Here is a 15,222-nt window from a genome sequence, read left to right as displayed (position 1 = left end):
TGTTTCTGGCATACTTCAACTGTTTCGCAAATATTACCTTGTTTAGTAGAAATGATCTCAGCGGAAGTGGCCAGTTTTTCTTCAGTAGTCGAGTCGGCTAATGTCGTCATTGGCTGTGTGGTTTCAACTAAATATAGATAGAATGACATATTATTCGCTCCTTTAAGTCTAGAACAATTATTCTTAGTATTTGTTTCTAGCATATTTCAACTGTTTCGCAAATATTACCTTGTTTAGTAGAAATGATCTCAGCGGAAGTGGCCAGTTTTTCTTCAGTAGTCGAGTCGGCTAATGTCGTCACTGGCTGTGTGGTTTCAACTAAATATAGATAGAATGACATATTATTCGCTCCTTTATGTCTAGAACAATTATTCTTAGTATTTGTTTCTAGCATATTTCAACTGTTTCGCAAATATTACCTTGTTTAGTAGAAGTGAACTCAGCGGAAGTGGCCAGTATTTCCTCAGTGGTGGAGTCGGGTAATGTTGTCACTAGCTGTGTGGTTTCAACTAAATAGAGATAAAATGACATATTAGCTCCTTTATGTCTAGAACACTTTTTCATAGTATTTGGTTCTAGAATATGTCAACTGTTTTGCAAATATTACCTTGTTTAGCAGAAGTGGATTGTATTTCCTCGGTGGTCGGGTTGGCTAATGTAGTCACTGGCTGTGTGGTTTCAACTAAATAGAGATAGAATAACATATTATGTGCTCTAGCACACTTTTTCCTAGTATTTGAGCTTTTCCTTGAATACGTTGTCGTAGTATTGTATAAACTTCACATTAAATATTATATCATTTGGTTCAAGTTAAAAATATGTTTTTGTACATGTGACAATACACTTTGTGCACAACCATAGTGTGTTTGCCATATTGTAAAACACTTCGTGCACACATGTTTCTAAACAATTTTAAAATCAATGTAGTTAGTGATTGGGGAATGACATTATGAGCATTTTATATTCTCTTGGGGATTTATTTTGAATGTCTCAACGTAGATGTTTCATAGATCATTTTGTATGAATTGGCAAAGAACTTCTATGAGAAGATGCTTTTTTTAAATCTTCGAAAAATTCGCGTTCATTGAACCCTTATATTATTCGGTAAAATTACAATTACTTGATTATATTTATAAGAAATTCTGGTATCAGATACTGAAAAATACATTTCTACCATTATTTACATTACAGCACTTGTCAGTTTTCCTACCTGACCACTCTGTCGTGACGTGGAACGATGACGGTGATGGTGTTGTGCATCCCGCTTTAAAGAAACGGACAATCATGATTGAGATACGGGCATTATAGAGTATATCACAATAAAATGCACGCTAATAGCTGTTTCTCACATCGTTGTTCTATATTAATATGTATGTATCTTAAGTAGGTTTAGGCATACTGTGCTCAATACTAGCATGGTTGATGTTGGACATTTCATAATCAGCCCATTGAACAAAAATGCGACAAACCATGAATTATCGAAAAATATAATAAGTGTTAGTAATTTAAAATGTTTTAATTTGAAATATGTGATTTAATTGATAACATATGTAAAACATAGCGACATGGAATAACTAATTCAACTTACGGGTAGGTGTTTGGCATAGATAGCCTTTCTTTTTATGGCAGTAATCATCGTCCCACTGGTAATTTCTTCCTTTCCTAAAATAATAAATCACCTCACAACAATATGTGTTTACTATCTTAATGCAACTTTAATGTGAATACGAGTGGCCATAGCCGTCTTGGAGTAGCATTAAAGCTTATTATTACACACAGGATTAGGTATTTAAATATAAAGTAGGCAAACAATTGGCAGTGGAGTATGTTGATTTCGATTTGAAATGATTATAACAAATAATTTTTATCAAATGTCATTTGTCAAAATTTACAAAAATGTGTAGGCAACTTTTTCAAAAGTTATTGTAAAATACGCAATTATTTTACTTGTTTTCGTAACTTATATATTATACATTTTCTATAAGAATAAACGTGTGACCTGACAAGGAAATAAGACAATAAATGTAGTATTCACCATATGTGGATACAATCTTGACCTTCTGGATCTTTCTTTTTAGAGTTGCTTGGTTGATTTTTAGCCCAGTTTGTCCAAATAAAGTCTTCGCCATTCAACCATTCATAGTTTCCTTCCACGTTTCGGTCATGTAGACCGATCCAATATCCTTTCACATGACCATCAAAATTACCATTATTTAAAAAGTCGCGAATTTCTCTCGAAACCGTCTGGGTTTGCAATGTTGCCATCGTCATACCAAGTGCATCGCATCGATTAAAACCTGTTTGCCAGTCGACCTTATTTGAAAAGGCGTAGTACGTTTGACATCCTACTGTTATAGTTGGGGGACCTAAAATTAATAAGTAGAATAATGTGAATAATATGTGTATTTGTTTAGATGCTTACCTTTCAATGTATACAATGTATGTTGATAACGACGAGCGTCAATTACTGTTTTATTGCAGTATATTAGATTTGTTTTGAAAAGTTACTCTGTGCATGTAACGAATGCAATGTATTTTATATTAGAAAAACGTATGAAACAATTAGAGGGTTTCTTCATAATATTAGTTCAAATCATACGTCATCATTAATACAAAATGTTATAGCAATAAACATGATAATTTACTAAACGGCTTGAATTGCGAACATTGTTTATTTTTCATTTTTATGGTTTCATATTTAGGAGGGCGTTTTGTTACATGTGAGTTCGATGGTTTGAGGCTCGCTAGTTGTGGATTGTTCTTGGAAGGTGACATGTACGTTAAATACGCTCGTGCATATTATTTTAATCATTAAATAGAAAATATGATACAAATCTTTGAAGAATTTACATAAAGTGATGATAACAAATACCAGAAATATTGTGACAAAATGCTTTAGGTAATTAATTGAAAATGTGTTATTTCTGCGTATACATTAACCACATTTCAAATATTTTATTGATATCATTAGACTGTTTCCCAATCTGTTCGTTAATTTTTAGTTTCATGTTCTCTACATAATAGGGAAACATAGTAAATTAGTTTTATATAACCTGAATGATTTAGATGGACAAATTCATTTATAAAAATCATTGTGAACTATTCAAACACGGAAACACAAATTACCTTGCTCGATAGTAGTTCTTATAATAACAGTGGATGGTATTGCTTCGGTACTTGAGTCGAACGGTGTGGTCACTGTTAGTGTAGTCCTATCTGAATACATGTAATAATAAGATGTATTAATTATTGACGTATAATATGGACGTTATATTATTTAATTTTCAATTGATTAAAATATAAAATATATGTCTATTTAATAACTATTCCACACTCAACAGATACTCACGTTTTTTTTCAATTTTTTTAAAGAAGCTACACTATCATAAAACTATTTAGTGTACTAAATCGTATCAATGGTGGTTCTTGTTTCTGATTGAACACCGTTTTTTAGTATGTGCGCTGTAATAATGCTTACCTGGTATAGTGGTGTCGATGGTTGTTAGAACTGGTTTGCTTGTTTGCGATTTGCTAGTTGTGGGTTGTGTAGTAAAAGCTGATATTCAAATAAAATTAACATATTATTAAGATATATGACAGAATATAACAATTTAGTTCATGAAAGTTTTACGAGATACGACTATAGACAGTTGTGTGTGACTATTGAAAAACAAAAGGGAATAATATCTAAATTGACATAAATTTGACTGTTCCTTTACACGTACATGTTTGTCTACTTCTCAATAGTGCCATTGAAATGTCTTAAAACAAAGTCATAAACTAACTTTTGTTGTCAATAACTGAATTTGATAACATATTTCGCAATTAAATTTGCGATTAATCATATGATGGTAAAATAAAATCTTTGATTAATTGATTGAATTAGAATAATTACAATCGCATTTAAAGAAATAATTGATATGATTAATTTCGTAAATGACGTAATTCGTTATGTTTTAAAAATATATTGAAATTGTGTTATTTCTGCATATACAGTAATCACATTTAACTATTTTATTTATATCATTATGCAGATTTCTAAGCTGCTTGTTAATATCTCGTTTTAATTTCCATGTTTTGTATTTAATAGGGAAACAGTAAATTATTTAGTTAACTACAGACTGCAGTATTGGAGTGATTTAGATGGACACATTCATTTAATAATATCTTTGTAAATTATTCAAACACTGGCACACACATTACCTTGCTCGATAGTAGTTCTCTCAATCACAGTGGATGGTACTGCTTCGGTATTTGAGTTGAACGGTGTAGTCAATGTTAGCGTAGTCTTTTCTGAATACAAGATGTATTACTTATTGACGTATAATATGGACGTTATATTATTTAATTTTGTATTGGTTAAAATACAAAACATATGTATCTTTGATTAGACTATTCCACACCCAAATACAGTACAAATACTCACGTTTTTTTTTTTCGTTTTCAAAGACGCAAAATTATCATAATACTAATTAATGTACTACATCGTATTAATGGCGGTACTTGTTTCTGATTGAACACTATTTTAGTATGTGCGCTGTAATAATTGATTACCTGGCATAGTGGTGTCGATGATTGTTAGATCTGGCTCGCTCGTTTGCGATTTGGTAGTTGCAGGTTGTGTAGTGAAAGCTGATATTAAGTAAAATTAACATATTATTACGATATATGACAGAAAATAACAATTTAGTTTATGGAAGTGTTGCCAAATTGTGGTTGTACGAGATACGACTATAGACACTTATGTACGATTATTTAAAACAAGTGAATAATGTCTACACTGACACTAATGTAACAGTTCTTTTACACGTATATGTTTGTCTACTTCTCAATACTTTCATTGAATAATGTCTTAAAATAAAGTCATAAACTTTTGTTGTCAATAACTGAATTTATTAACATATTATATTTGCGATTGATCATATTAATGGAAAAATAAAACGTTTGATTGATTGATTGATTGAATTAGAATAATTTATAATCGCATTGAAAGACATGATTAATATGACTAATTTCGTAGATGACGTAATTCGTCATGTTTTAAGAAATTAATTGAATATGTGTTATTTTTGCATATACATTAATCACATTTTAAATATTTTATTTATATCATTATGCAAGTTTCCTAAGCTGCTTGTTAATATCTCTTTTTAGTTTCAATGTTTTTGTATATAATCTGGAAACAGTAAATCATTTTGTTAACCACAGTATGCAGTATAAGAGTGATTTAGATCGACACTTTCATTTATTAATATCTTTGTTAATTATTCAAACACTGGCACATAAATTACCTTGCTCGATAGTAGTGCTCTCAATCACAGTGGATGGTACTGCTTCGGTATTTGAGTCGAACGGTGTGGTCACTGTTAGTGTAGTTTTATCTAAATACATAAAATAATAATATGTATTACTTATTGACTTGTAATATGGACGTTATATTATTTAATTTTGTATCGATTAGACTATTCCGCACTCAACAAATACTCACGTTTTTTTAAAGAAGCTAAATTATCATAGAACTAATTAGTGTACTAAATCGTATCAATGATGGTACTTGTTGCTGATTGAACACCATTTTTTATTATGTGCGCTGTAATAATTGCTTACCTGGTATAGTGGTGTCGGTGGTTGTTAGAAGTGGTTCGATCGTTTGCGATTTGCTAGCTGTAGGTTGTGTTGTAAAAGCTGATATTCAAATAAAATTTACATATTATTAAGATAAATGACAGAAAATAACAATTTAGTTTATGAAAGTTTTGTCAAATTGTGGTTGTACGAGTTACAACTATATAGATATTTATGTTAGATTTTTTTTAAACAAAAAGTGAATAATATCTAAATTGACACAAATGTAACAGTTCTTTTACACATATATGTTTGTCTACTTCTAAATACTGTCATTTATAAATATCATTGTGAATTATTCAAACACTGGCACATAAATTACCTTGCTCGATAGTAGTTCTTTCAATCACAGTGGATGGTACTGCTTCGGTGTTTGAGTCGAACGGTGTGGTCACTGTTAGTGTAGTCTTATCTGAATACATGAGATAATAAGATGTATTACTTATTGACATATAATATGGACGTTATATTTTTTATTTTTGTATTGTTATACATATACATGTACAAATATCGTATTTGAAGAAATGATTGATATGATTAATTTCGTAGATGACGTAATTTGCAATGAAAAACAAAAATAACAAACAAACCATATTACGTTGAATAAAAATCACATATCAGGAATCGAATATGTAATATATTTACCTAGTTCCATATGAGTGGTCCCCGACACAGTTGTTTGTACTGATTCGGTACTAAAGTCGAGTGATGTTGTCACTGATTGTGTAGTTCGAACTAAATATAAATTGTATAAATATAAAGTAATCATAACATTGCACGTCACACTGAGGCATACTATGGAATGTACTGGAAGCTTGCAGTATGAAAATTAGTTCTTGTAAATTGTATAAGGCTATATTACCTGGGAAAGTTGTTCTTTTATAACTTGTTGGCAAATCCGTTTTAGTAGGAACAGTCGTGTGTGGTTTATTACTAGTAGTTGTTGTGTACTGCGTAGTTGAACCTGAGTCAATGTAATTAGAAAAAAAATGATATTGCCATATACGAATGTATATATATACAATTATTACAGAAATATAAATACTCAATTTAAATATTACAGTGGTAAAACTAAAAAAATAATAGTAAGTAACAAATAAGTTTGTAAATGTTCATGCAGGGATATTAAGTATTTTTAAATTTGTGATTGAAGCTGGAACGGTTGACACCACATATGATTTCGATTAAAATTGAATTTCACAATTTGTACCACAATATGACTAATCGCTGACCTAAAAAATATTAATGAATAATAATTTTACAGACTCTTTAATATTTTATGTCTTTGAAAATTGGCCATTAATGAGATCCACCCAACTTAAATTTTCAAAGTTTCGAATACATGACATTTCAATCCATCAGTCACGTGGTACGTTGATATTGAATATCATAATTTCATAAGACAATAAGCTCTCAACTGAAGTGCATATAATATATAAAGCCTAACGCAATCGTGTTCGGGATATCGAAAAATATATATTTATGGTGATGTAATGCAATAAAAAGTACACGTACCGCAGTTGCTATAAGGCAGCCCAACGTGACAGTACACCCACCCGATATGATGGAATGTGGTGTAGCACCAAGGCCTCATTTTACCATCTGGATTTCTACAATAGTTGTGGTCTCCAAGACCAGCATGTGGATAGTTTGAGGGTGTGAATGGGTGTTGATGGGGTGATTGCTCTGTCCATTTCTGACATGATACACCGTGATGCACCGTATTTTTGATTCCCCTATAGTCGGCACCATTCGGCAGTCTATAGCATTCCGATGTAACTGCAATGATATTTACCAATTTGAAAACAAGTTAGTTTTAAAGGCAAACTGTAAAATAGCGTCGTTAATTATATAAATTGTGTTTGTATTACCCAACTAATAACAGCCAATTACTTAATGTTGTATTGTATATAATATATATATTTATGTTGCTGACTTTGATTTGCAGTAGTTAACTCGTTGACATTTGTCGTTGCTTTTGGTCTTTCGGATGTTGTTTCTTGAGGACCTATAGATGTATTTTCCACCGTGTACATGTATGTACTGTCTGAAATAGATGTCAAAATGCATTTTGATGAAGGTATAATGAAAGTAAATTTAAAATATGACTAATAAGTTCGCTCCTGGTACACGTACAACATCCTTTCCATTTGATCACCACATGCATATTTGTAGAGTATCTAACGTCATATAAATTACATCTGAACTGTTTTTCAAATTTGGTGAAAATTAAGATTCGTTTGATTAATTACCAGGTTTAAAAAAATGGAACCAAATGTTGTCAGTTTAAAGGACGTTGGTCGTCGCTCTTCGCATATGCTACATTCGTGTTAATAAACATTGATTATCCCATAGTCCAATGCGCTTTTCTAATGGCAATCACAAGTATGAGGGTTGACCTGGGCGCTACTTGCACTAACTACCACTGGTGACTCATGTGATACCTTCCAATCACCTACAAAAGTACCTAATTAAAGCTTGGTATCGTCTCAGTTTGCACTCGTTGATCTGCGCAACATTCAAAGTCGCCATCTTTGTTTATATGACCCCCCCCATATCTAGCGCATGCATGGCGCGACGACTACCGCCCTTTCGGCAAGCCAATGTTTTTTCATCTAATATTTCATTTCATCACCGATATTTGCAAAGTTTAAAATTTACTAATATTGTTTTACTCAAAATAATCAATACAATTAATGTATTGCATGCGTTATTGACATCATTTGCATATGTTTCGACTTATGCAATTTAATTGATTGATAATACTGATTTGGAAGTTTTGTTTTAAAACAGTGAAGATATACATCAATACTTTTGACAATTTCGTGTACCAGCTAGAAGAGCATTTACTTTAACACAAACTTGTATGACGTCCGATTAAATATTGCTTACTTTCATTTGCAGTTGTTACCACGTCGCTCGGTCTTTCAGAGGTACTTTCTTTTGGTATTGGGGATGTTTTCAACATCGGGATTATGGATGTACTTCCTTCCCCTTGGGTCTCAGTGCTTATATCTGATGGAATCGCAGTTGTAGTTATTCCCGGTTGAATAGTTGTACCTTAGGAGGAAAATGGAGGTAATAACAACTTTAACAACAATAACATTATTTAAACTATTTCCAAAATTGACATATTGCATGCAAGCGGTTCACTAGCATTTGCAAAATAAATATAACAAATATTCGTGTATTTTTTTATCTAACGGCAAATTAAATAGTTGCAATGTTGCCGTTTGCTACCTAATACCTATGTAGTTTTTGCCTACAAAATAAACGTGTCATGCATTTTACATTTCTTACAAAATACCTAAGCCGGTATTGCAGAGTGTATTATAATATGCCTTCTGTCGGTTTCAATGTTCAATCAATTTCTAATAATGAAATGGCGCCCGCATGTGGTAAACTTGTCAAACAGATACAAATAGATCTAAAATTTGAATTTATAGATATGTCAAATTGAAATTCAATGGTGGCTTGGTGCTGATTTCATTTCATGGCATTAAGTACTGGCATCTTCTTAACATTAGGATGAACATCAAAACATCACCCCTTACCCTAGGTGAGTGTGCCACATACTCAATGGTAAGGCCTATTCCACTGGCCGAGATTCATTCCCAAACTAATGCGACTTTGGGGGGCCTTGGTTAGGGTCCGCAGGTGCTTGTATTCGACCGAGACTGGTTGTCGCCAGGATAGAGCATTACAATTGCACAGCCATGTCATGTAGTCCCAAGCTAAGTGTCAGCACTAGTATAGCACTTGCAATTTGCACATACAAAAAAGTCAGAAGAGTCAAGAATGACATTCAATTTTCGGAACTGTCGCATTTCGTCATTAATTTCGAATGATCATTGTTTCTTTCATTATTATTGGGGGAAATACCTGCAATCAGGACAAAATGTGTATTGTTTCAATTTTTTTTAATTAGCGCATTGTGTCACACAAACATTAGTTTATGTTTGAAACGATGTTAAAATTATATGTTCGTATCATATAGTGTTTTGGTAATCTAAACTGTTGGCAAGTTCACCCTTTAGCGTATGATCTACTCATATTAACAGGCATAACTAATCGTTCTGCAATACAATACACACGCAATACCATTGTCATCCCTTTTGAAATGTTTTGTAATTATTATTTCATTATACACTCCATGAAAGGGTCTGATATCAGCGTCTGTACCTACCACATGTGTCACTTGGTTCGCCAATGTCACAAAGCTCTTTGCGTGTATTCACGTCAGTGGTATAACACCAAACTCCAATTTCTCTATCAGGATTTCGACAATAATTATGATCTCCCAGGCCAGAATTTGGGAAGTTTACATCGATCGTGTTGTGAGAATGGGGATACTGTGCAGTCCACTTTTGACACAATTTCCCATGAACAGTCTTCTGGATCAACCCCCGATAATCACTCCCATCAGTTTCTACGAAGCATTCTCCGTTCCCTGAGAACAAAATATATAAGGATAAATTACACTCAGGAGTACCAAGAAATGGGAAATATTCAGGTTGTTCGACATGCGTAAGTTAACGATTGGATACTGACACTGTCATTTTGAAAATATTACATCTATTTCTGAAATAACAGTAACGTCAATGTCAAAAATAAATTATATTGTATATGGTCAACAACCTGTAAAATACAAATATTCACAGAAGGATGGTTTGTCCAACCTTTATTTTTAATTCACCTTTTTAACGCATATGACGTTAACTATAAAATTCAATTTTACAGTAAATGTACTGTAAATAAATGAACATCAACATATGGTAACGTTCATGCTAAAACACGTTTTCTGGATTATAAAGTGCATGCTCTGATACAGATTAACTGATTAGATTATTTATAGAAACATTATTTTATTTTTAGTATTTATCTTCATGTTGCATTTGTTGTTTATTTCTTGTTGTTTTCTGGCCGCATTTATGTTCGCAATAAAAACTAACCACATGATTCCATAGAATTCCCAATTGAACATTGTTGTCGTCGAATGTCAGGGTTCATAGTATAACACCATACTCCCATTTCTCCGTCGGGATTTCGGCAGTAATTATGATCTCCTAGACCAGCATTTGGGTAGAGGTAAGGAAGTCTGTTGTGCGGGTGCGGACTCTGAGAACTCCATTTCTGACAATTTATTCCCATGGACGTTACATGGACTAGTCCGCGATAATCACTTCCGTCCGCACGTGTGTAACACTCATGTTCTGTTGAGAAAATAAATATATCAAATCGGCTGTTGGAAACGTTGACTTATAAATTAGCTTTAACCTTCCATGTAATATTACATGCACATACCGGGTGAATAGGTGGTTGCTGTCATCGTTGTAGTTTCAGTCGTGGCAACGGCTCCCATTCTCGTGGAAAACATCCTTGGCGAAATTGTATATTCTGCTGTGGAAACAAGTTAGCAGGTGTTAATTTATGATAATGATATGCTTAGCTTACAGTCATGTATGCTAACATTTTCTTGCTGATTGTTCCAGATAAAACAACTATATATTCAAATTTAACATAACTATATATAACACATGTCAGACAGCTTTCTTATTTGATATTGTGTCATGTAGTTCCATAACTTCGTGATATTTTCTATGTATGTTTATTTCAATTTGTATCAAATTCTAACCTGCATTTGTTCGAGATGATGTGTTAACATTCACGTCTGACAATGATGTTGTTTCACCTGTGAGAAGGGTAAAATCAATGTATTACTATCACAATGCGTGTTGTGCTCTTGCCTGTCAGTTATACCATCTAAATGCTAACTTACAGCCGCCTTCATTTCATTGCGCTAAGATAATGCTAAAAGCGCAAAAAAGATGTTTACAATTCATATCATTACCCAGTTACTATCTACCTTTACCCAGCCGGAAATGTTCGTCATGAAATAATTCGTACTAATGTGTAAGAAGTTAATGTATTTACTGATACAAACTGAGTTAATTAATTATTGAATAGCTGAACTCACCAGAAAATGTGCGATATGGTGTCGTTAATATTGCTGTCTCGTTCGGTTCAATTGTCGTTGCACCTGTATTCACATAGACAAACAATGTGTTAGTCTTCACATTTGAATTTGAATTAAAAATAAACGGTGGCTAAAATCATTATCATTGTATCATGAAAATACGATAAAACTCAAAACAAATGAACCAGTTGAAATAAAGCACTCAATCCAAAACCTGGCGTTACGCTAAATTGTTGAAAGTAAGCCTGGATTCCAACATTTTGTTTATGACACTTTACTCAGTCGAATCGATCGTTAATTGTCCATTTTTTGGAGACGTGTGTTGCGATCATGCCAATATACTGACATTAAATTACAACACATCAACCATTAACGTCTACCATATGAAAGAATATAAAGGACAAGCGTCGGTAATTTACAGCGAATATAAAACACGCCGGTGAATTAAGCATACTTAGCTGGAATAACATAATAAATAAACACCTGATCTAACAGCTGTCGTGCATGTAATCATACACAACAGTCAAATGACCATCAAAGCTGTATGCTTTTCACATCAATATCCATTTATTTGCTTGTGTGTGCCTGTTAATACTATTGTTATAACATCTATTTCTTTGGCAGAAAGTATGTTTCACTTACTGATTTTGAGAAGATCGTTGATATTGTCACAAATAAGAAGGTTTAGTTTTTTACGTTTTTTTATGTAATACTTATAACATACTATAACTAGCATATTATTTTAGTGTATGGTGATATTTATCTATTTTATCGATTATTTCAGTAGGGGATAATACAATATATACAATATATACTTAAGTATGCTTACTACAATCTTCTCGGGGAGGCCCAATGTTACAGAACTCCCAAGGAATGTCGAGATTCGTTGTGTAACACCATGCCCCCATATCTCCGTCTGGATTCCGGCAGTAATTGTGGTCTCCGAGTCCTGAATCCGGGTAATTTTCGGGCGTTTTCCCGTGCTGGTGCGTGTTGTCAGAAGTCCAAATTGCACATTCTTCTCCATTCATCGTCGTGTTAACAACACCTCTGTAATCTTTTCCATCCGCTTCTTCATAACACTCGGTAAAATTGGCAACTTGCTCTGGTGATAAAATGAACTTATGTTATAAACTTCAGTTCAAACCTGGCGGGACAGCGATGTGTTATTTACTAGTAAATGTTAAAGAAAGTGCGTACGTACCTATTTCAGACACATCTTTGTCTGTAAATACCAGTATCAATATAAATATCGTTAAAGCACAAGCGAGCAGAACAGACGCAATGCATATTCCAATAACACCAAAATTACTGGATTGGTAGTACCAGGGTTTTGCCTGTTTGTTAACAAACAAAAGTCGAGCATATAGGTAGATGGCATGGAAGAAGCTTCCTAAACTGTTCTATGGTAAAGTCTTATATTATTGGTCAGCAAAAAATAGCCATGGTGTTACAAATTATTATCTATATTTTATCAAATCTCACGAAGCTACGTGTCTACTTAATGATGTACTATGCTCAGTTAGCTAACAGTGAAAAAACAGCAGCCAGTCAGCAACCTGCACTGAATTGCAAAGTAATAAGATGAAACACTTGGGAAACATAAATTAGTATATGGTGGTTTATTTGTGTAGATAGATCCTTGTCGGGGAATACCCTCACTAATAAAACTGCGCCCATTAATACAACGATAAATTTGTGTTGCCTGAGAGTTTTACTGGAAACTCGGCACAGTAAGAATACCACATTTTGGCATGGCCACACTGTGTCACACAATAATGCCAGGGTGCTATAAAATAAAAACTGCTATAAAACAATGGAATTCATGACGTTTTATTTTAGTTAACCTTCCAAACCATGGAATATTAATCTGGATAAATAGTTTGATTATTTTTTTAGAAAAGTACCATAGAGTTTTTGGCAAGTCAAAATACAGAATAGATGCATGATTTATTTTACTGTACTTGACACAAATTCACAGCATATTATGACAGATACAGTCTAGACTATTACTTAATGTGAAATAGAAATATATTTTTGAATAAATCAAAAATGTTATGGACAAACTCGACTCTGGTTTGAGACATTAACATTTGAGATGCGAAATGCTCATATATCTCCATTGCAAATTTTAATTCACTTTTGGTATGCTATAGATGTATCTCATGTGAGTTATAGTATAAACAAATCAGCTATAAACCAACACACTTACCGACCCTGCCATGTGAGAGTATGCGTTAATGTCTGCAAAGATGAATATTGGTATCAGTAACAATGAAAATACGGTAGTTATATCAATATATATATGTCTATTCAATTGAATATTTATATTGGATAATATTTATCAAACATGAAATGTCTGTAATTACTTGAATTATTTATGTCGTATGGTATACAGAATATTCATTTTGAACAATATATATCTTTTGATTTCTTGTGAAATATATACTAATATTACCTGCAGAGGATTGTGATGAGATTTAACGAAAAATTATGCCTCTGGTAGAACGTAATAATCTCATTGACAGGAAAACACTGCTAGTCGCACAGCTGTTCATAATGGGGTCATAACAAATAAATATCTGACTAAACACACATTATTTTTTCAACATAATTTCTAAATTATCCCGTGTTATTATATGCTTTGTTTAACGAAATCAAAATAATTAAAAAACGTTTCTGCTAAGAAATATATTTATATTCGCAAATTCATTAATATAATATTATAAATGACCATTTTTATTTGTAACTTCATGGTGTTAAACAACATAGGATTACATGGACGCATTCAGCGCACTACTAAATCGTACCATGCTTTCTACGAATGTATTCTGTTTTCTCGTTACAGCAGATATTTTTAACACTCAGGATTGTGATAAAACTAATACTGTTAATAATGTATCTTTTTGGTTCACGCGTTAGAAATAATACTGCAATACAGTATGTGTTGCTCATTATCCGGGACACATAATTATTTACTGAACATGCATTTATAAATGCCTTTTGTAATTAACCTCTCACAAATGTATAATCTACTCATATCGAGAAGTGATATAGAAGCGAAAAAATCCATTGAATGTTTTACGAATACAATGACCAATATGTCGATCAACATAGTTTGAATTATAATAATAGTGTTCATCGATATTAGTATAAATGATAAGTATGAAGAAACTAATAAATAGTAAAATAAATGCATACAATAATGTGATGAGTTATGATACTGTGTATCAGTTTAGTGTCTTTTTTGTTACTTCTGTATGCACACTCATAATGAGCGTATTTGTTATCATTAACATGATAAAGCATCATTGCCGACATATAATACTCGACGACGTTTTATATATGCGCCATTAAATTTGATCTCTCGCTCCTATCCTATTTAGTCTTAGTACAATGGCTTCTACTAGATTACAATTTCCGCATGACGTGTTCAATACAGCTGTTTATCAGTTGCCACTATTAGTTTATGTGTATATAACTGTTTTTTCTTTGTATGTCAAAGATAATCATTGAAACGATCTGACTTACCTTATCCTGCTTACAAATGAGTTTCCCTTCGGTGACCAGTACATGCATGTACTACGTGCATGCAAAATGGCGGACTAGTGAGTGACGTT

At 32.7% G+C, this 15,222-nt stretch overlaps 2 protein-coding genes across 2 annotated transcripts in view; both read right to left on the bottom strand.

Moving 5' to 3' along the window:
• The window catches only part of LOC144343522 (uncharacterized), a 31,267-nt gene extending 20,269 nt beyond the window's left edge, over positions 1–10,998 (bottom strand). Inside the window, exons 1-22 of the mRNA XM_085507484.1 lie at positions 10,930–10,998; positions 10,578–10,838; positions 9,812–10,075; positions 8,518–8,685; positions 7,562–7,672; positions 7,141–7,404; positions 6,488–6,589; positions 6,271–6,360; positions 5,948–6,037; positions 5,608–5,685; positions 5,292–5,381; positions 4,555–4,632; positions 4,204–4,293; positions 3,479–3,556; positions 3,127–3,216; positions 2,036–2,366; positions 1,589–1,662; positions 1,211–1,264; positions 608–682; positions 420–509; positions 229–318; positions 38–127 (exon numbers count right to left, since the gene is read on the bottom strand). Of these exons, the coding sequence (XP_085363610.1) occupies positions 38–127; positions 229–318; positions 420–509; positions 608–682; positions 1,211–1,264; positions 1,589–1,662; positions 2,036–2,366; positions 3,127–3,216; positions 3,479–3,556; positions 4,204–4,293; positions 4,555–4,632; positions 5,292–5,381; positions 5,608–5,685; positions 5,948–6,037; positions 6,271–6,360; positions 6,488–6,589; positions 7,141–7,404; positions 7,562–7,672; positions 8,518–8,685; positions 9,812–10,075; positions 10,578–10,838; positions 10,930–10,987 (2,716 nt within the window). The 5' untranslated portion in view covers positions 10,988–10,998. The remainder of the gene's footprint in view (positions 1–37; positions 128–228; positions 319–419; positions 510–607; positions 683–1,210; positions 1,265–1,588; positions 1,663–2,035; positions 2,367–3,126; positions 3,217–3,478; positions 3,557–4,203; positions 4,294–4,554; positions 4,633–5,291; positions 5,382–5,607; positions 5,686–5,947; positions 6,038–6,270; positions 6,361–6,487; positions 6,590–7,140; positions 7,405–7,561; positions 7,673–8,517; positions 8,686–9,811; positions 10,076–10,577; positions 10,839–10,929) is intronic.
• A 257-nt stretch (positions 10,999–11,255) lies between these two features.
• Positions 11,256–14,158, bottom strand: LOC144342141 (plasminogen-like). Its single transcript, XM_085507483.1, has 6 exons — positions 14,061–14,158; positions 13,815–13,846; positions 12,807–12,939; positions 12,432–12,707; positions 11,603–11,665; positions 11,256–11,317 (listed from the first exon to the last, which is right to left on the bottom strand). Exons 2-6 carry the CDS (start codon positions 13,824–13,826, stop codon positions 11,256–11,258), a joined length of 546 nt encoding a protein of 181 aa, XP_085363609.1. The 5' UTR covers positions 13,827–13,846; positions 14,061–14,158.
• Positions 14,159–15,222: the final 1,064 nt, after the last annotated feature.

The sequence above is a fragment of the Saccoglossus kowalevskii genome, chromosome 14 (genome assembly GCF_978046115.1).
Source record: "Saccoglossus kowalevskii chromosome 14, keSacKowa6.1, whole genome shotgun sequence".
Classification (NCBI taxonomy): Eukaryota; Metazoa; Hemichordata; class Enteropneusta; family Harrimaniidae; genus Saccoglossus; species Saccoglossus kowalevskii.
Note: the sequence above shows the minus strand (reverse complement) of the source record. Positions and strands in the feature narration are given on the sequence as shown.

What these genes read in the sequence shown, in the direction of transcription:
- LOC144342141 (XM_085507483.1), bottom strand. An exon ending in CAAAGATGTGTCTGAAATAG is followed by an intron (nt 12,708 to 12,806) that starts GTACGTACGCAC and finishes TTTTATCACCAG; the next exon opens with AGCAAGTTGCCAATTTTACC. An exon ending in ACCATATCGCACATTTTCTG is followed by an intron (nt 11,318 to 11,602) that starts GTGAGTTCAGCT and finishes CCCTTCTCACAG; the next exon opens with GTGAAACAACATCATTGTCA.